The sequence below is a fragment of the Scyliorhinus torazame genome, chromosome 8, assembly GCF_047496885.1.
Source record: "Scyliorhinus torazame isolate Kashiwa2021f chromosome 8, sScyTor2.1, whole genome shotgun sequence".
Classification (NCBI taxonomy): Eukaryota; Metazoa; Chordata; class Chondrichthyes; order Carcharhiniformes; family Scyliorhinidae; genus Scyliorhinus; species Scyliorhinus torazame.
In genome coordinates, this window is record NC_092714.1 from 279,162,718 (window position 1) to 279,184,033 (window position 21,316).

The 21,316-nt window shown below is 51.7% G+C and overlaps 2 protein-coding genes across 2 annotated transcripts in view; one reads left to right on the top strand and one right to left on the bottom strand.

Moving 5' to 3' along the window:
• The window catches only part of LOC140428680 (uncharacterized), a 195,157-nt gene that overhangs the window by 60,018 nt on the left and 113,823 nt on the right, over positions 1-21,316 (top strand). The gene's annotated exons all lie outside the window — the stretch shown is intronic.
• The window catches only part of eif6 (eukaryotic translation initiation factor 6), a 122,383-nt gene that overhangs the window by 3,383 nt on the left and 97,684 nt on the right, over positions 1-21,316 (bottom strand). The window contains exon 5 of the mRNA XM_072515409.1: positions 12,619-12,800. Coding sequence (XP_072371510.1) covers positions 12,619-12,800 — 182 coding nt within the window. The remainder of the gene's footprint in view (positions 1-12,618; positions 12,801-21,316) is intronic.

Below are 21,316 nucleotides of genomic sequence, written 5' to 3' on the forward strand. Positions count from 1 at the left end.
ACAGTGCGGCACTCCCTCAGTACTGACCCTCTGACAGTGCGGCACTCCCTCAGTACTGACCCTCTGACAGTGCGGCACTCCCTCAGTACTGCCCCTCTGACAGTGCGGCACTCACTCAGTACTGTCCCTCTGACAGTGCGGCACTCCCTCAGTACTGACCCTCTGACAGTGCGGCACTCCCTCAGTACTGACCCTCTGACAGTGCGGCACTCCCTCAGCACTGACCCTCTGACAGCGCAGCACTCCCTCAGTACTGCCCCTCTGACAGTGCGGCACTCCCTCAGTACTGTCCCTCTGACAGCGCAGCACTCCCTCAGTACTGACCCTCTGACAGTGCGGCACTCCCTCAGTACTGACCCTCTGACAGTGCAGCACTCCCTCAGTACTGACCCTCTGACAGTGCGGCACTCCCTCAGTACTGACCCTCTGACAGTGCAGCACTCCCTCAGTACTGACCCTCTGACAGTGCGGCACTCCCTCAGTACTGACCCTCTGACAGTGCGGCACTCCCTCAGTACTGACACTCTGACAGTGCAGCACTCCCTCAGTACTGACCCTCTGACAGTGCGGCACTCCCTCAGTACTGACCCTCTGACAGTGCGGCACTCCCTCAGTACTGACCCTCTGACAGTGCGGCACTCCCTCAGTACTGACACTCTGGACAGTGCAGCACTCCCTCAGTACTGACCCTCTGACAGTGCGGCACTCCCTCAGTACTGACCCTCTGACAGTGCGGCACTCCCTCAGTACTGACCCTCTGACAGTGCAGCGCTCCCTCAGTACTGACCCTCTGACAGTGCGGCACTCCCTCAGTACTGACCCTCTGACAGTGCGGCACTCCCTCAGTACTGACCCTCTGACAGTGCGGCACTCCCTCAGTACTGACCCTCTGACAGTGCAGCACTCCCTCAGTACTGACCCTCTGACAGTGCGGCACTCCCTCAGTACTGACCCTCTGACAGTGCAGCACTCCCTCAGTACTGACCCTCTGACAGTGCGGCACTCCCTCAGTACTGACCCTCTGACAGTGCGGCACTCCCTCAGTACTGACCCTCTGACAGTGCAGCACTCCCTCAGTACTGACTCTCTGACAGTGCAGCACTCCCTCAGTACTGACCCTCTGACAGTGCAGCACTCCCTCAGTACTGACCCTCTGACAGTGCATCACTCCCTCAGTACTGACCCTCTGACAGTGCGGCACTCCCTCAGTACTGATCCTCTGACAGTGCAGCACTCCCTCAGTACTGTCCCTCTGACAGTGCAGCACTCCCTCAGTACTGACCCTCTGACAGTGCGGCACTCCCTCAGTACTGACCCTCTGACAGTGCGGCACTCCCTCAGTCCTGACCCTCTGACAGTGCAGCACTCCCTCAGTACTGACCCTCTGACAGTGCGGCACACCCTCAGTACTGACCCTCTGACAGTGCAGCACTCCCTCTGTACTGACCCTCTGACAGTGCGGCACTCCCTCAGTACTGACCCTCTGACAGTGCAGCACTCCCTCAGTACTGACCCTCTGACAGTGCAGCACTCCCGCAGTACTGACCCTCTGACAGTGCGGCACTCCCTCAGTACTGACCCTCTGACAGTGCAGCACTCCCTCAGTACTGACCCTCTGGCAGTGCGGCACTCCCTCAGTACTGACCCTCTGACAGTGCGGCACTCCCTCAGTACTGACCCTCTGACAGTGCAGCACTCCCTCAGTACTGACCCTCTGACAGTGCGGCACTCCCTCAGTATTGACCCTGTGACAGTGCGGCACTCCCTCAGTACTGACCCTGTGACAGTGCGGCACTCCCTCAGTACTGACCCTCTGACAGTGCGGCACTCCCTCAGTACTGACCCTGTGACAGTGCGGCACTCCCTCAGTACTGACCCTCTGACAGTGCGGCACTCCCTCAGTACTGACCCTGTGACAGTGCGGCACTCCCTCAGTACTGACCCTGTGACAGTGCGGCACTCCCTCAGTACTGACCCTCTGACAGTGCAGCACTCCCTCAGTACTGACCCTCTGACAGTGCAGCACTCCCTCAGTACTGACCCTCTGACAGTGCGGCACTCCCTCAGTACTGACCCTGTGACAGTGCGGCACTGTGCTGGGGTGTCGACAGGGACTAAGTGTGCAGTTGAAGGCCGTGTGAACAAATCGCACGTCAGAAACTGGTTGCTGGAAGCTCAGATCTGTTTCGGAGCTATCAGGTCAGAGTTCCACGGATGACTTTGAAACAGCAATTGTTCAGATTTGGGACATCTTTGAAAGGTTAAAAAGGCTCATCTGCAGAGCTGTTAATCCTGGCACCCCTCCTTGGTTTGAGTCGGAACGGTTTTTTGTTTAACGCTGAGGTGCTGTTCGGGAAGCCAGTTGTTGGAAGCTTGTTGGAGCTGGAATCTCGGTTAATAAGTAATTTACACAAATGGAAACACATTTTCCATCGCACTAATTCAATGTTGCACACTGCTGATCACATTCACTCGGAGTTATAGATTGCTGCACATTAGTCAGCCCAGCGATGGCCTTTTCCCTCAAATCCCATTTTCTGCTTGAATGAAATATTTATGTCATCTCACCACCTACTCGACAGCTGTTAATTGACTGCAGAATACACTGTCGAACTGGCTTTCCTGCCTAACAATAAATCTTAATAGCCTCCAGTCTCCTAACCAACATCACAAATGTGCATTTGCCTGTCGGTCGGTCATTTCATTGCTATTCGGGGGAGTTTGCTCAGCTCCACGTCCTACATTCCACAGCGACTGCCCTTCACAAACCCTTCACTGACTTTACAACACTTTGGACCATCTGGAAGCTGTGATAGAACATACAGTGCGCAGAAGGAGGCCATTCAGCCCATCGAGTCTGCACCAACCCACCCAAGCCCCGACTTGCACCCTATCCCCGTAACCCAATAACCCCTCCGAACCTTTTTGGACACGAAGGGCAATTTATCACGGCCAATCCACGTAACCTGCACGTCTTTGGACTGCGGGAGGAAACCGGAGCACCCGGAGGAAACCCACGCAGACACGGGGAGAACGTGCAGACTCTGCACAGACAGTGACCCTGGCGCTGTGAAGCCAGTGCTAGCCACATGTGCTACCGTGCTGCCCCGTGCTACACAAATGCAAGTCTTCCTTTGATAAGGCGCCACGTCAAAGGCTATTGGAGAAAACAGGTTCAAGGTGTAGAGGGTAACATATTGACCTGGATAGAAGATTGGCTGGCTAAAGAAAACTGAGGACGCAAGGAAGCTACACGTTCCCCTCACGGCCGCTCACCACCCTGACTTGCAAATATATCGCCGTTCCTTCACTGTCGCTGGGTCAAAATCCTGGAACTCCCCAACATTACAGGGGGCACGGCGGCATGAGGTGCAGGGGCAGGGGGCACTGCATTCCCTGTCCCTGTCAGGGGCAGGGGTAGTGGGCCACTGCATTCCCTGTCCCTGTGAGGGGCAGGGGGCTACTGCATTCCCTGTCCCTGTGAGGGGCAGGGGGCACTGCATTCCCTGTCCCTGTGAGGTGCAGGGGTAGTGGGCCACTGCATTCCCTGTCCCTGTGAGGTGCAGGGGTAGTGGGCCACTGCATTCCCTGTCCCTGTGAGGTGCAGGGGGCCACTGCATTCCCTGTCCCTGTGAGGTGCAGGGGCAGGGGGCACTGCATTCCCTGTCCCTGAGGGGCAGGAGCAGGGGGCACTGCATTCCCTGTCCCTGTGAGGTGCAGGGGCAGGGGGCACTGCATTCCCTGTCCCTGAGGGGCAGGAGCAGGGGGCACTGCATTCCCTGTCCCTGTCAGGGGCAGGGGCAGGGGGCACTGCATTCCCTGTCCCTGAGGGGCAGGAGCAGGGGGCACTGCATTCCCAGTCCCTGTCAGGGGCAGGGGGCACTGCATTCCCTGTCCCTGTGAGGGGCAGGGGCAGGGGGCACTGCATTCCCTGTCCCTGTGAGGTGCAGGGGCAGGGGGCACTGCATTCCCTGTCCCTGTGAGGGGCAGGGGGCACTGCATTCCCTGTCCCTGTGAGGTGCAGGGGGCACTGCATTCCCTGTCCCTGAGGGGCAGGAGCAGGGGGCACTGCATTCCCAGTCCCTGTCAGGGGCAGGGGGCACTGCATTCCCAGTCCCTGTCAGGGGCAGGGGGCACTGCGTTCCCTGTCCCTGTGAGGTGCAGGGGGGCACTGCATTCCCTGTCCCTGTGAGGTGCAGGGGCAGGGGGCACTGCATTCCCCATCCCTGTGAGGTGCAGGGGCAGGGGGCACTGCATTCCCTGTCCCTGTGAGGGGCAGGGGCAGGGGGCACTGCATTCCCTGTCCCTGTGAGGTGCAGGGGGCACTGCATTCCCTGTCCCTGAGGGGCAGGAGCAGGGGGCACTGCATTCCCTGTCCCTGTGAGGGGCAGGGGCAGGGGGCACTGCATTCCCTGTCCCTGTGAGGTGCAGGGGCAGGGGGCACTGCATTCCCTGTCCCTGTGAGGGGCAGGGGCTGGGGGCACTGCATTCCCAGTCCCTGTCAGGGGCAGGGGGCACTGCGTTCCCTGTCCCTGTGAGGTGCAGGGGGCACTGCATTCCCAGTCCCTGTCAGGGGCAGGGGGCACTGCGTTCCCTGTCCCTGTGAGGTGCAGGGGGGCACTGCATTCCCTGTCCCTGTGAGGTGCAGGGGCAGGGGGCACTGCATTCCCAGTCCCTGTCAGGGGCAGGGGGCACTGCATTCCCAGTCCCTGTCAGGGGCAGGGGGCACTGCGTTCCCTGTCCCTGTGAGGTGCAGGGGGGCACTGCATTCCCTGTCCCTGTGAGGTGCAGGGGCAGGGGGCACTGCATTCCCCATCCCTGTGAGGTGCAGGGGCAGGGGGCACTGCATTCCCTGTCCCTGACAGAGATTTGTTCATGGTTCTTACAGTGAGTGTGAGATTTCTGGTGACCAGCACATATTGGGATTTTGTCCTTCATCTCCATTTTCAGGTGGATTTTATAACTTTGAATTAGTGAGTTTTCGGTAACAGTGATTGGACAGAACACATTATCTCTGCGTCACTTGTTTATTTGCAGTTTCAGTTAACAAATTATTATTTTCCTATTACTACCATGGTCCTGATTCAATGTCTCACTGTCACCATTAAACTCCGTCTCCACCGGTCCCGACTGCTTGTTTCTCCCCACATCATTCGCATTCGGAACACCCGCCCCACAATTATCCTCATTTCTCCCCTTGCCAGGGATCCTGATTATTCCCCATTTCCATCATGTGCTGCTGGGAATAAAGCACTTTCCCTCAGCAATGTCCCTCATTGGTGTAAACAGGGAGAGAGACAGTAGCTCCGATCCCAGTGTTCCATTCCAATGTTGTACGCGTGCCACAGGTGTAAGGCAATGGGAGCTTTATACAGTCTGGTTTTGCAGTGGTTACTTGACCTTCCCAATCTGCAGGAACCATTCCATAATCTATAGAAACTTGGAAAATGATCACCAATGCATCCACTATCTTCATAGCAATCTCCAATATTCTGGGGATCAATCTTCAGTCATATTAATTCCTCCAATACAACCTTGTTTAAATAGATTTCCTTCAATTCATCTCTCCCATGTCACTTGGATCGCTACATCTGGCAGATTTCCTGTATCTTCCTCAGTGAAGATGTTGACAAATAATCTGTCTGGACTGTACACCGAACAATTCTTTTCATTGTACCTTGGTACACGTGACAATAAACTCAAATCAATAATCATTTAACCTCTCTGCCTTTCTCTATTCCTCATTCTGAATTCTCCTCACTCTGCCTGTAATGGCATCACATCGGCTGAGACAAACGTTCCGTTTTACATCCCGACAGAAGCTTTAAAGTCCATTTTTATGTCTTTTGCTCATTTACATTCCTATTATCTTCTCCCTTTCGTTATCAGTTTCTTTGCCTTCCTTTGCTGTACTCCCAAATCCTCCCAATCCTCGGGTTTACTACTATTTCTGGAAACGTTATCAGCCTTTTTGTTTTAAGCTTATACAATCCTTAACTTCCTTTGCCAGCCATGGTTAACTGGCTTTTTGCAGCTTGAAGGAATGTACAAGTGCTGTACGCTATGCAGTAGTTCTTTGAAGACTACCCATCACCTGTGCACAGTCACACATTTTAATGCATTTCCCCCAATCCACCTCAGCCAATTTGTTCCTCATATCTTCGTCATCCCTTTATTCAACTTGAACTATTCAGATTGAACTCGCTCACAATGTAAAATTCCATCACTTTATGATCACTCATCCCTAATAGTCCTTTTACAAGGTGGTTAATTAGCCCTTTATCATTAAATAATACTTGATGTAAAACAGATTGTTCTCCAGTCGATTCATCAACATACTTCCCTGGAAAACCACCCTGGAACTGTCCAGAAACTCTCCACCCACAGCCTCAGCGCTCATCTGGAGTAGTGTGCGCAATTCTGGACGCCGTATTATAGGAAGGGTGCAACTGCACTGGAGGGGGCGGGGGGTGCAGAGGCGATTCATCAGGATATTGTCGAGGATGGAACATTTAAGTTAAAAAAAGGTTGGATAGGCTTGGAGCAGAGAAGACTGAGGGGTGACATGACTGAGGTGTACAAGATTATGAGGGGAGTGGACAGAGTGGATAGGGAGCAGCTGTTCCCCTTTGTTAAAGGGTCAGTTACAAGGGGACACAAGTTCAAGGTCCGGTGCAGGATGCTTTGGGGCGGGGGGATTTGAGGAAAAATGATTTTACCCAGAGAGTGGTGACGGTGTGGAACACACTGCCAGGGAGGGTCGTAGAGGCGGGTTGCCTCGCAGTCTTTAAAAAGTACCTGGATGAGTACTTGATACGTCTTAACATTCCAGGCTATGGGACAAGTGCTGGCAAATGGGATTAGGTGGGCAGGTCAGGTGTTTTTCATGCGTCGGTGCAGACTCGATGGGCCGAAGAGCCTCTTCTATGCTGCACCCGGAGGTTCTATAAGAAGCAGCTGCAGAAATAGTGGATACTCTGGTTCGGATTTCCCAAAACATTCCCATGATTCTAGAACGGCTGCAGCAGACTGGAAATTAGCAAATGCAAAACTGCTATTCAAGGAAGGAGGGCAAGAATAAACGGAGAACTATAGATCATTTAGCCTGCTCTCTCATCAGGAAGATGTGGGAGCCTGTTAAGTCTTAACAAAGCAGCTGGAAAATCAAAGTATGATCAGACAAAATCAACACGGTTTTCCAAAAGGGGAATTGCATTTGGCAAACGCGACAAAATTTGAGGAAGTGACTAGTTGGGCAGAACAAGGGGAACGAGTAGATGTGGTATACATTTCCAAAAAGCATTCAATAAAAATGCTGCACAAAAAGTTAATAGGCAAGGCAGGGCTCACTTGGAGTAATATATTATCATGGATAGTGGATTGGTTAACAGATATAAAGTAATGAGTCGGTATAAGCTGGACACTTTCAAGTTGGCAGGCTGTGACCGTTGGAGAGCTGCCAGGATCACTGCTGGGCCCTCAGCTATCTACAAACTACATTAATGAATTAGACAGAGTATTGGTTTGCTGATGATGTAAAATTAGGTGGGATTGTAAGCTGTGAGCAGGCCACAAAGAGGCTGCAAAGAGATATAGACGGGTTAAGTAGGCAACAGATGGAGTATAATGTTGGGAAGTGTGAGGTTATTCACAGAGCAAGAATAGAAAAGCAGAATTTAAATTTTTTTAAATAAACTTTAGGGCAGCACGGTAGCACAAGTGATTATCACTGTGGCTTCACAGCGCCAGGGTCCCAGGTTCGATTCCCCGCTGGGTCACTGTCTGTGCGGAGTTTGCACGTTCTCCCCGTGTCCGCGTGGGTTTCCTCCGGGTGCTCCGGTTTCCTCCCACAGTCCAAAGACGTGCAGGTTAGGTGGATTGGCCATGCTAAATTACCCGTAGTGTCCATAAAGGTTGGGAGGGGTTATTGGGTTGCGGGGATAAGGTGGAAGTGAGGGATTAATGTGGGTCGGTGCAGACTCGATGGGCCGAATGGCCTCCTTCTGCACTGTATGTTCTATGTAATCAATGTAAAAGGTGTGAATTTTTAAAATGTTGGTATTCATTGGGTCTTTGGTGTACTCGCACGAAGAACACAGAGCTAGTATGTATGCAAGTGCAGCAAGCAATTAGGAAGACAAATGGCATGTCAGCCTAATTTGATGCAGTGTGGAAATTGGCGACGCTCATTTCCTCGGTGTTGCCAGAGCCAGATATTTTCTCCCCTCCCTTGATTGGATTAAATTCCATGGGAATCTACTGCCTGCTGGCACCTCAGCTGATGGCCATTTTCAGTGTGAGATTGGATGGTGACAGGACCACTGTGCTCCCCTCAACACTTCCAAAAAGCTGAATGGAATTAAGTGAGGAAGTTCGACTTCATCTGCAAGAACTCTGGTTAGATGACATCTGGACAGCTGTTTAGTTCAGCGCCCTGCTCCTCAGGAAAGATATATTGGTTGTGAAGCAGGAGCCAAGCCAATTCACCAAGATGATAATTCTCTCACCCTACAGGATAAATATTTCCCACTTTCTCAGTCTTTTAGCTGTGACAAAGAGTCATTGGACTCGAAACGTTAGCTCTTTTCTCTCCCTACAGATGCTGCCAGACCTGCTGAGATTTTCCAGCATTTTCTCTTTTGGTTTTAGATTCCAGTATCTGCAGTAATTTGCTATTATTGATAAGTTATCAAGGAAACTGCATCAAATAGGACAGAAACAAAATAACATGGATGCTAGAAATTAGATACAAGAGGAGAAAATGTTGGAAATTCTCATCAAGTCTGGCAGCATGTGGAGAGGAAACGGGGCTATTGTTTTTAGTGACCTTCCATCAGAATGGACATCAGTGAAGCTGCTGGGTTTTTACAAAGCTTCCTCCTTTCTCCAGGTGGAAGATTTCTTCAATTTCAGAACTGGCCACGGTGGGAAAGGAAACTGAACTCACAACCTGATCAAATTCTTTGATGAAGTCACAGAGAAGCTTGATGGGGGCGGACTGAGGTTCATGTTGTGTTTATGGACTTTCAAAAGGTGTTTGATCAAAGTGTCACATCATAGACGTGTTAGCAAAAGGGACAGTGGCAGTGTGGATATTAAACTGGCTGAGTGGCAGGAAGCAGAGAGAAATGGTGAATCATGGATTCTCAGACTGAGGGAGTTAGAGAGTGGGTGACCCTCAGGAGCTGGTGTTAGCACCGCTGCTGTTTCTAATATAGATCAGTGACATAGAATTGGGAAAGCAGGATATCATTTCAAAGTTTGAAGATGATATGAAGCCCCAAAATTTAGTAAATAGCGAGGAGGATAGTAACCGAGTTCAGGAGGCAGCCAGACCAGTAAATGGGCAGATACGTAGCAGATGGAATTTAACAGTGAAGTGTGAAGTGATTCATTTTGCCAGGAAGAGGAGACTATATAATTTAAATGTTACCATTTTAAAGGGAGTGTAGAAAGAGAGAGAGATCGGTGGGTGCATCAAAGGTGGGAAGTCAAGTTGAGAAGGTTGTTAAAAAAGGCATATGGGATTCTTATATTTATAAAGAGGGACAGAGTATAAAGGCAAGGAATTAATGCAAAATCTCCACAAAACACCGTTATTGTCCATCCCGAACTGACCTTGAACTGAGACGTTTGCCCGGCCATTTCAGGGGCCTTTAAAGGATCAGAGGGTCTGAAGTCACAAGTTGGCCAGACCAGGCAAGGACATCTCAAGTCCTTTAGGGAAGGAACTCTGAACCAGAAGGATTTTCACAACAATCGACAACGGTTTCAAGGTCATCATTTGACTTTTAATTCCAGCTTTTTATTGAATTCAGATTTCACCATGTGCAGTGGTGGGATTGGAACCTGGGGCCCCCTGAGGAATGCAGGAATCTCCTGAGGCCACTACCCTGAGAAAACAGATATCCTGCTTTGGATTCGGTGAGGGGAACGACCTCAAGGGAAAGCAGCAACAGCCAAATTTTTTGCACCACAGTTGGTTCCACTGCAAAGGGGAGGAGTTAAAAAGTGTGGGAATGCAATAGTTACACGGGATTCAATTGTAAGGGGAATAGACAGGCGTTTCTGTGGCCACAAACGAGACTCCCTGGTGCTAGGGTCAAGGATGTCTCCGAGCGGCCTCAGGACATTCAGAACAAGTGGTCGTGGTACACATTGGTACAGATGACATAGGTTAAAAAAAGGGATGAGATCCTAGAAGCAGAATATAGGAAGAAAGTTGAGAAGTCGGACCTCTGAAAGGTATTACTACCAATGCCATATTCTAGTCAGAATAGAAATATCAGGATATATCAGTTAATATGTGGCTGAACAGATGGTGTGAGGGGGAGGGTTTCAGATTTCTGGGGCATTGGGAGCGGTTCCTTTAAGGTGGGACCAGTACAAACTGGACAGGTTGCACCTGGGCAGGACCGGGACTGATGTCCTGCAGGGAGATTTGTTTGAGTGGCTGGGGAGGATTTCAACTAAAATGGCAGGGAGTTGGGAACCTGTGCAAGGAGTCAGAGGAGGAGGAACAAGGACAAAAACAGAGGCAGAAAGGGAATAAGAAATGTGATAGGCAGAAAAATCAAGAGCCAGATTCAAACAGGGCCACAGTGAAAAATATTGGGAACAGGACAAGTAATGTTAAAAAGACAAGCTTTAAGGCTTTGTGCCTTAACGCGTGGAGCATTCACAATAAAGCAGATGAAATGATCACAGAAATGGATGTAAACAGGCATGATATAGTCGGGATGATGGTCCGGTTCAGGGGATGTCCCGGAGGACTGGAGAATAGCCAATGTTGTTCCTCTGTTTAAGAAGGGTAGCAAGGATAATCCCGGGAACTACAGGCCGGCGAGCCTTACTTCAGTGGTAGGGAAATTACTGGAGAGAATTCTTCGAGACAGGATCAACTCCCATTTGGAAGCAAATGGACGTATTAGTGAGAGGCAGCATGGTTTTGTGAAGGGGAGGTCGTGTCTCACTAACTTGATAGAGTTTTTCGAGGAGGTCACAAAGATGATTGATGCAGGTAGGGCAGTGGATGTTGTCTATATGGACTTCAGTAAGGCCTTTGACAAGGTCCCTCAAAAGGTGAAGTCACACGGGATCAGGGGTGAACTGGCAAGGTGGATACAGAACTGGCTAGGTCATAGAAGGCAGAGAGTAGCAATGGAAGGATGCTTTTCTAATTGGAGGGCTGTGACTAGTGGTGTTCCACAGGGATCAGTGCTGGGACCTTTGCTGTTTGTAGTATATATAAATGATTTGGAGGAAAATGTAACTGGTCTGATTAGTAAGTTTGCAGACGACACAAAGGTTGGTAGAATTGCGGATAGCGATGAGGACTGTCAGAGGATACAGCAGGATTTAGATTGTTTGGAGACTTGGGCGGAGAGATGGCAGATGGAGTTTAATCCGGACAAATGTGAGATAATGCATTTTGGAAGGTCTAATGCAGGTAGGGAATATACAGTGAATGGTAGAACCCTCAAGTGTATTGAAAGTCAAAGAGATCTAGGAGTACAGGTCCACAGGTCACTGAAAGGGGCAACACAGGTGGAGAAGGTAGTCAAGAAGGCATACGGCATGCTTGCCTTCATTGGCCGGGGCATTGAGTATAAGAATTGGCAAGTCATGTTGCAGCTGTATAGAACCTTAGTTAGGCCACACTTGGAGTATAGTGTTCAATTCTGGTCACCACACTACCAGAAGGATGTGGAGGCTTTAGAGAGGGTGCAGAAGAGATTTACCAGAATGTTGCCTGGTATGGAGGGCATTAGCTGTGAGGAGCGGTTGAATAAACTCGGTTTGTTCTCACTGGAACGAAGGAGGTTGAGGGGCGACCTGATAGAGGTCTACAAAATTATGAGGGGCATAGACAGAGTGGATAGTCAGAGGCTTTTCCCCAGGGTAGAGGGGTCAATTACTAGGGGGCATAGGTTTAAGGTGCGAGGGGCAAGGTTTAGAGTAGATGTACGAGACAAGTTTTTTTACGCAGAGTAGTGGGTGCCTGGAACTCGCTACCGGAGGAGGTGGTGGAAGCAGGGACGATAGTGACATTTGAGGGGCACCTTGACAAATACATGAATAGGATGGGAATAGAGGGATACGGACCCAGGAAGTGTAGAAGATTGTAGTTTAGTCGGGCAGCATGGTCGGCACGGGCTTGGAGGGCCAAAGGGCCTGTTCCTGTGCTGTACATTTCTTTGTTCTTTGTTATTACAATGGCATTTTTTAGAGAGTCAACCGCATTGCTGTGGCTCTGGAGTCACAGGTAGGCCAGACCGGGTAAGGATGGCAGATTTCTTTCCTCAAAGCACGTTAGTGAACCAGATGGGTTTTTACAATTGATGATTTTTAATTCCAGATTTTGATTGAATTCAATGTCATATCTGCCAAGACAGGATTTGAACCGGGGCTCCCAGAGCATTCCCCTGGTGTCTGGATTACTGCACCCATCACCCCATCGTCTCCCCTTAAAAACATTCACAAAATAACATCAGGCAGTTCCTTAGCATGGTGACCCAGCTACACCATGAACCTCTCTTTCAAACACTGATTTCAAATTCTTTGTTTTCAGTCCACATTTTGCCGTGCATATGGATGTTTTCTCAGAGAACCACTTACCTTTCAATGAGTGAATCTCTCATACTGGTTGCGATTGCACTGGGCTGAGCTTCATTTAATCTAAAAACACTCTCTATAACCGACAGCTCTGTGCTGGTAGTATCAAGGCCACAGAAGGCACACCAATCATTCACCACCATCCCTCCAGCAATCACCTCGCTCCCACGATTCACTGTGCCAGCCTGTAACAAAGAGAACAGATACTGAAGTCAGGGTGCGTCTCGCTGACCAACTGCTACATGTGTCTTGCCCAAGAGCTGCGATGGCTCAAGTGTTAAATTACTGGCATCCTCCAGCCTGGGAAAACTTGGGCTATTTAGGGTGAAAAAGAAAGATGAATTGGATGGCCTCCCTGGGCAGACAGTAAAAAACATGGTAAACATGACAAGTATTACCCCCCCGACATCAACGTCAGCATGGAAACACCACTGTAAATACCACACAACGATCAGGCGCTCACACACTGGCAATTTGCTGGGGTTCACTCCTCCTATAGCCAATGGGTAAGGCTGACAGAGGAGAGAATAGTCAGACAATCCTGCCACTCTTTTGGGATTCATGAAGAGAGGATGGGCTCAGCTATTGCATCGCTCCTGGTTTTAATATCCCACCAAAACCAACTGCCCAGGCTTGTAGACGTGTGGGGACAGGCGTGATGCTGGGGTGGGGGGAGGCTGCACACTGAGCGGAATCAGCTTTTAAGTGATGTGGGGAAATAAAAGAGAAACAGAGCTGGGATACGAGTCCAATTGGGGTGTTGGTGGCCCCCATCACACTTCCCCCAGGCTCATAGCATTGGTCAAAAAGAACATTACATCATCAAATACTGAAAACCAAATCACAAATGCAGGGTGTGCATCAGGGGAACGGAACAGAATGTCTCTGCATTAGCGGAAAGCGGATTGTAACAGCTCGATCAAACAGAGGTCTGACATAAGAGGGCTGATGAGGGTAATGCTGTTGATGCAGTGTACATGGGCTCCTACAAGGCATTTGATACAGTGCCATGCAGCAGACATGAGCAAAACTATAGCTTGTGGAATACGAGAGAGTAGCAACATTGTTACGATAGCCTGGGCTAACGCACGGTCAATTCCAGCCCCACACGCCCCGGAGTCACAACAAAAGAGAATTAACCAATAATTCTTATAACAAATACCCAAATCCTTTGGCTGTCCAATAATCACAGTAAATGTAAATACAATTACTGTTTATTTATAACAAGAACTATGAAATATGCAGTAAACACAATTGGTTAACAACAAACTAATACTGAAACTCATTTAAACGTGCCCCCCACCATCTACACACATCCACACAAGACAGACAAACACAAAGGTGTACAAAGGGGTAAAAATCATAAGTGGAGTGACAAAAGAGTCTTTGTTTCAGATGATTTAGCACACTTTTCTTCACAGCAAGCTTGCAGATTAAAGTCTTTGGTTTGCAGTCTGTAATGATCATCTTTGTAGATGCATTCAGGCAGGTGCTCTGGTTTAGAGATGCATTACTCTCAGCTTTTCCTGGAGAGGTGCCTTACTTCACATTAAATTTTGCTTTCAGTTCACGGTTTGTCTTTTTAAAAAAAAAAAAATGTTTATTCAAATTTTTTTTCAACCGTATTTTTAACAAACCCCCCCCCCCCAGCAACAAAAAGAAACATGAACCCAACAATCAAAAATTATACAAAACTTATACATTGGGTTTCCCCCATATACAGTAACCCTCCATATGACATTCAAAAGTACCCATAGGGAAGCCCCCCCCCACCCACCCACCCGAATTCCCCTCCCGAACAAGACCCCTCCCCTGGGCTGCTGCTGCTGACCTCCTCCTAACGCTCCGTGAGATAATCTAGGAACGGTTGCCACCGCCTGAGGAACCCCTGCACAGACCCTCACAAGGCAAACTTTATCCTCTCCAGCTTGATGAACCCAGCCATGTCATTTATCCAGGCTTCCACACAGGGGGGCTTCGCGTCTTTCCATAATAGCAAGATCCTCCGCCGGGCTACCAGGGACTCAAAGGCCAGAATACCGGCCTCTTTCGCCTCCTGCACTCCCGGCCCGTCAGTTACCCAGAATAATGCCAACCCCCAACTGGGCTTGACCTGGACTTTCACCACCTTGGACATAGTCCTCGCGAAACCCCTCCAAAACCCATCCAGTGCCGCGCACGACCAGAACATATGGACGTGATTCGCCGGGCTTCCCGAGCACCTCCCACATCTGTCCTCCGCCCCAAAGAACCTACTCAACATCGCCCCTGTCACATGCGCTCTGTGAGTAACTTTGAACTGTATTAGGCTGAGCCTGGCGCAAGAGGAGGAAGAATTAACCCTACTCAGGGCATCAGCCCACAGACCCTCATCTATCTCCTCCCCCAGTTCCTCCTCCCACTTGCCCTTTAACTCCTCCACCGAGGCCTCTTCCTCTTCTTTCAGCTCCTGATATAGCGCCACAACTTTGCCTTCTCCAACCCATACACCCGAAATCACCCTGTCCTGGATCCCCTGTGCCGGGAGCAGCGGGAATTCCCTCACATGCCGCCTCACAAACGCCCTCACTTGCATGTACCTGAAAGCATTTCCCGGGGGTAACCCAAACTTCTCCAGCGCCCCTAGGCTCGCAAACGTCCCATCTATAAACAGGTCCCCCATTCTACTAATCCCTGCCCGATGCCAGCTCCGAAACCCCCCATCCATCCTTCCCGGGACGAACCGATGGTTCTCCCGAATCGGGGACCAAACCGAGGCTCCCACCTCGCCCCTGTGTCGTCTCCACTGCCCCCAGATCTTCAACGTCGCCGCCACCACCGGACTCGTGGTATACCTTGTCGGCGAGAGCGGCAGCGGTGCCGTCGCCAGCGCCCTCAGGCTCGTGCCCACACTGGACGCCATCTCTAACCTCTTCCACGCCGCCCCTTCTCCCTCCATTACCCACTTGCAGATCATCGCCACATTGGCTGCCCAATAATAGCCGCACAAATTCGGCAGCGCCAGCCCTCCCCTGTCCCTACTACGCTCCAGAAACACCCTCTTTACCCTCGGGGTCTTATTTGCCTACACAAAACCCATGATGCTCTTACCTACCCATTTGAAAAAGGCCTTGGGAATCATAATGGGAAGGCACAGGAACTCAAAGAGAAACCTCGGGAGGACCGTCATTTTAACCAACTGCACCCTGCCCGCTAGCGAGAGTGGCAGCACATCCCATTTTTTGAAATCCTCCTCCATCTGCTCCACCAACCGCGTCAGATTGAGCTAGTGCAGGGCCCCCCAACTCCCAGCCACTTGGATCCCCAAGTACCGAAAGCTCCTTTCCGCCCACTTCAACGGTAGGTCATCTATCCCTTTTCCCTGGTCCCCTGAATGCACCACAAAGAGCTCACTTTTCCCTACATTGGACTTATACCCCGAAAAGTCCCCAAACTCCCTTCGGATCCACACGACCTCCACCATCCCCTCCACTGGATCTGCCACATACAGCAACAGGTTGTCCGCATACAGCGACACCCAGTGTTCCTCTCCCCCTCGGACCACCCCCCTCCATTTCCTGGACTCCCTTAGTGCCATGGCCATCGGCTCAATTGCCAATGCAAACAACAAGGGGGACAGGGGGCACCCCTGCCTCATCCCTCGGTACAGCCGGAAGTACTCTGACCTCTGCCGATTCGTAGCCACACTCGCCACCGGGGCTCTATATAGCAGCCTGACCCAGCTGATGAACCCCTCCCCAAACCAAAACCTCCGCAGCACTTCCCAGAGATACTCCCACTCCCCCCGATCAAAGGCCTTCTCCGCGTCCATAGCTGCCACTACCTCCGCTTCTCAATCCACCGAGGGCACCATGATCACATTGAGGAGCCTCCGCACATTAGTGTTTAGCTGCCTGCCCTTTACAAATCCCGTCTGGTCCTCATGAATCACCCCTGGGACACAGTCCTCAATTCTCGTAGCCACCACTTTTGCCAGCAACTTAGTATCCACATTGAGGAGCGAGATCGGTCCATACGACCCACATTGCAGTGGGTCCTTGTCCCGCTTCAGGATCAGAGATATCAGCGCCCCGGACATTGTCGGATGCAGGGTCCCCCCCTCCGTTGCCTCATTGAAAGTCCTCACCAGCAACGGGGCTAACAGGTCCGCATACTTCCTGTAAAACTCAACTGGGAACCCATCTGGCCCCGGGGCCTTCCCCGCCTGCATGCTCCCCAGTCCTTTAATCAGCTCCTCCAGCCCCATTGGCGCCCCCAAACCAGCCTTCTCCTGCTCCTCCACCCTCGGGAACCTCAGCTGATCTAAAAAACGTTGCATCCCCTCTTCCCCCTCTGGGGGCTCAGACCTGTACAGATCCCCATAGAAGTCCCTAAATACCTTGTTTATTCTCACCGCACTCCGCACCGTATTCCCCCCGCTATCCTTAACTCCACCTATCTCCCTCGCTGCCTCCTTCTTACGAAGCTGGTGTGCCACCATCCGACTCGCCTTCTCCCCGTACTCGTACGTCGCCCCCTGCGCTTTCCTCCACTGTGCCTCTGCTTTCCCTGTGGTCAACAGGTCGAACTCCGCCTGGAGGTTCCGTCGCTCCCTGAGTAGTCCCTTCTCGGGGGCCTCTGCATATCTCCTGTCCACCCTTAGGATCTCCCCCACCAACCTCTCCCTCCCCTCTCTCTTCTCCCTGTGGACCCTGATGGAGATGAACTCTCCCCCGACCACTGCCTTCAGCGCCTCCCAGACCACCCCCACCTGCACCTCCCCATTCGTCGTTGGCCTCCAAATACCTTTCAATGCACCCCCGCTCCCGCCCGCACACCTCATCCGCCAATAATCCCACATCAAGACGCCACAGCAGGCGCTGGTCCCTCTCCTCCCCCAACTCCAGCTCCACCCAATGGGGGGGCGTGGTCTGAAATGGCTATGGCCGAATGCTTTGTTCCCCCCACTTTCGGGATTAGCGCTCTACTCAAAATAGAAACATCTATCCGGGAGTAGGCTCCATGGACGTGGGAAAAGGAGGAAAATTCCCTGGCCAACAGCCTGACAAACCTCCATGGATCCACTCCCCCAATTTGGTCCATAAACCCCGAGCACCTTGGCCGCAGCCAGCCTCTTACCACCCGCACCCCCTGCAACCTACCGCTCACCATCACATATCGACCTCCATTATTCATTACCTCGAACGACACCCGCTTCCCCACCAGTATTGCGACCCCTCTGTTCTTCGCATCCAGCCCTGAATGAAAGACCTGCCCTACCCATCCCTTTCTCAGCCTAACCTGATCTGCCACCTTCAGATGTGTCTCCTGGAGCATAACCACGTCTGCCTTCAGTCCCTTTAAGTGCGCGAACACCCGGGCCCTCTTGACCGGCCCGTTCAGGCCCCTCACATTACAAGTTATCAGCCGGATTGGGGGGCTGCTCCCCCCCCCCCCTCGCCGACTAGCCATCTCCTTTTCTAGGCCAGCCACGTGCCTGCGCCTCCCGCAACCTCCAATCCCCCAGACGGCGGACCCCCGCCTCGACCACCTCTCCTACTTCCGGCTCCCCTTTGGCCAATGCAGCAGCAACCCTATTCCCCCCCCTCCTCCCCCCCCCTAGATCCGCATCTAGCCATTTTGCTCCCCCATAACACTCCCGTAAGTCAGCTGACTCCTGCTGACCCAGGCCTCTCCCGCCATTCCATCGACCCCCCCCAGTGTGAGAATCCCCCCTCTCCTCCCCCCGGCAGTCAGTGTGCGTTCCTCTCCAGCACCGCCTGCCCCCCCCATCCTTCCCTAACGCGGGAAAAAGCCCACGCTTTCTGGAGCCGGCCCCGCCCGCTCTGGCGCAGCTCCTTTTGCAGCCTTACGCGGGCCTCCACTCCCTCTTCCTTCATGGGGGTCTGCCCCTCCAACACCGACGCCCACACTCTCCCACAATCTCCCCATCAAATCCATTCACCCATCCCCATCCAGCACTCAAACCAAAGGAACATTCTCTAAACTTAATAAACACCATATACACAGTAAACATCCCCCCACAACAAACCCTCAATTTGAATCCAACTTTTCAGTCTGTATAAAGCTCCATGCCACATCAGGCGTTTCAAAATAGCGGTGCCGATCCTGGAACGTGACCCACAATCCCGCTGGCTGCAGCATACCGAACTTCACCCCCTTCCGATGGAGCACCGCCTTAGTACGATTGAAGCCAGCTCTCCTCTTAGCCACCTCCGCACTCCAGTCCTGGTAAATTCGGATCTCCGTGTTCTCCCACTTGCTGCTCCGCTCTTTTTTGGCCCATCTCAGGACACACACTCTGTCCATAAAGCGGTGGAACCTCACCACTACAGCCCCTGGCGGCTCGTTGGCCTTTGGGTCTCCTCGCTAGGACCCGATGAGCCCCATCCAGCTCCAGGGGCCTCGGGAAAGCTCCCGCGCCCATCAGCGAATTGAGCATCGTGCTCACATATGCCCCGGTATCGGGCCTCTCCACTCCTTCAGGGAGACCCAGAATCCGAAGATTCCTCCTCCTCGACCTATTCTCCAGGTCCTCAAATCTTTCCGCCCACCTTTTCACTTGTGCTCCTCCACCGTCACCGCCAGGCCCAAGATCTCATCCTCGTTCTCAGAGGTATCTTCCGCACCTCCTGGATCGCCGCCCCTTGGGCCTTCTGGGTCTCCACTAGCTTCTCAATCGCCGCCTTCATTGGCACCAGCATTTTGGTTTTCAGCTCCTCAAAGCAGCGTTTAAGAAACCCCTGCTGCTACTGCGACCACTGCGCCCACGCTGCTTGGTCTCCACCCGCCGCCAACTTGCTTTTCCTCCCTCGCACTTTTCGCTGCACCAGGATCACTTTTTTAACTGCTCCACTCCTGGTCCAATCCATATAATGTCGGGGGGACCTTGTTGTCACCTTCCCACACTGGAAGCCGTCGAACAATTGCCGTTGGGGCCCCTCTAGAGAGCCCAAAAGTCCGTTCCCGGCGGGAGCTGCCGAACGTGCGACCTACCTAGGCATAGCCGCAACCGGAAGTCCAGTTCACGGTTTGTCTTCAGGCCTCTCTAGTTCTAGGAAAACAAGAGGCCTTCTGGAGAGCGCGTCAGCTGGATCTCTCCGGAGGGAGCTGGATCTCTCTGGGGAGAGTTAGCTGGATCTCTCTGGGGAGAGTTAGCTGGATCTCTCTGGGGAGAGTTAGCTGGATCTCTCTGGGGAGAGTTAGCTGGATCTCTCCGGGGAGAGTTAGCTGGATCTCTCCGGGGAGAGTTAGCTGGAACTCTCCGGGGAGAGTTAGCTGGATCTCTCCGGGGAGAGTTAGCTGGATCTCTCCGGGGAGAGTTAGCTGGATCTCTCCGGGGAGAGTTAGCTGGATCTCTCTGGGGAGAGTTAGCTGGATCTCTCTGGGGAGAGTTAGCTGGATCTCTCTGGGGAGAGTTAGCTGGATCTCTCTGGGGAGAGTTAGCTGGATCTCTCTGGGGAGAGTTAGCTGGATCTCTCTGGGGAGAGTTAGCTGGATCTCTCTGGGGAGAGTTAGCTGGATCTCTCTGGGGAGAGTTAGCTGGATCTCTCTGGGGAGAGTTAGCTGGATCTCTCTGGGGAGAGTTAGCTCGATCTCTCTGGGGAGAGTTAGCTCGATCTCTCTGGGGAGAGTTAGCTCGATCTCTCTGGGGAGAGTTAGCTCGATCTCTCTGGGGAGAGTTAGCTCGATCTCTCTGGGGAGAGTTAGCTCGATCTCTCTGGGGAGAGTTAGCTCGATCTCTCTGGAGTTAGCTGGATCTCTCTGGAGTTAGCTGGATCTCTCTGGAGTTAGCTGGATCTCTCTGGAGTTAGCTGGATCTCTCTGGAGTTAGCTGGATCTCTCTGGAGTTAGCTGGATCTCTCTGGAGTTAGCTGGATCTCTCTGGGGAGAGTTAGCTGGATCTCTCTAGGGAGAGTTAGCTGGATCTCTCTGGGGAGAGTTAGCTGGATCTCTCTGGAGTTAGCTGGATCTCTCTGGGGAGAGTTAGCTGGATCATTCTTCACCCCCGGCTGCCAAAATCAAAACTGAAACCAAACTCAAACCTTGGATTCTGTGAAGCATTCCAGTGGGATCAGATCCAATTAGCACCGGTTACCGGGCAGAGCACAGGCCTATCCATTGGCTACCAGCCAATCAACCAACCCGAGTCCTTACCCATCGCTCGGTCACAGATGCTGGACAGTTTGCAACTTCTATTTAAATCAACACTGCCTTCCGGGTTCTTCCTGCTACAATCAAAGACACAGGCTTCTTGCCTTAAAAGACATGTCCAATAATCATCCACGGATCAAATAGCTAATGGCAAGAATAAAAGAAAGGGGGCACAAGAGAACAAACAGGAAGGATCCTTACACCATGGATACAAAATTGGTTGAAGAGAGCCAGGCAGAGTTGCTGCAGGGGTTCAGACCGGAGTCAGACCTGTTCCGTAAAACAGTATCAAGAGATCTCTTTCTCAAATAACTCTGTAAAGCAGGTGTTCCTCTGTGCCATTGGTGTCCAGGGTGGATTGAAAATGGAGATGGTATCATTTCTTGTTGTTTAGTGGGAATAAAGACAGCCATTGAGGATATTGTATTCACTGTATTGCGTAGTATTGTTTTAAGGGCAATTGTAAGCTATATTCTGGGGTGTGATGTTAAAGATTTTAATAGTGTTCGTAATAAACTTTTGTTTGAGAACACATATCCCCCATTGC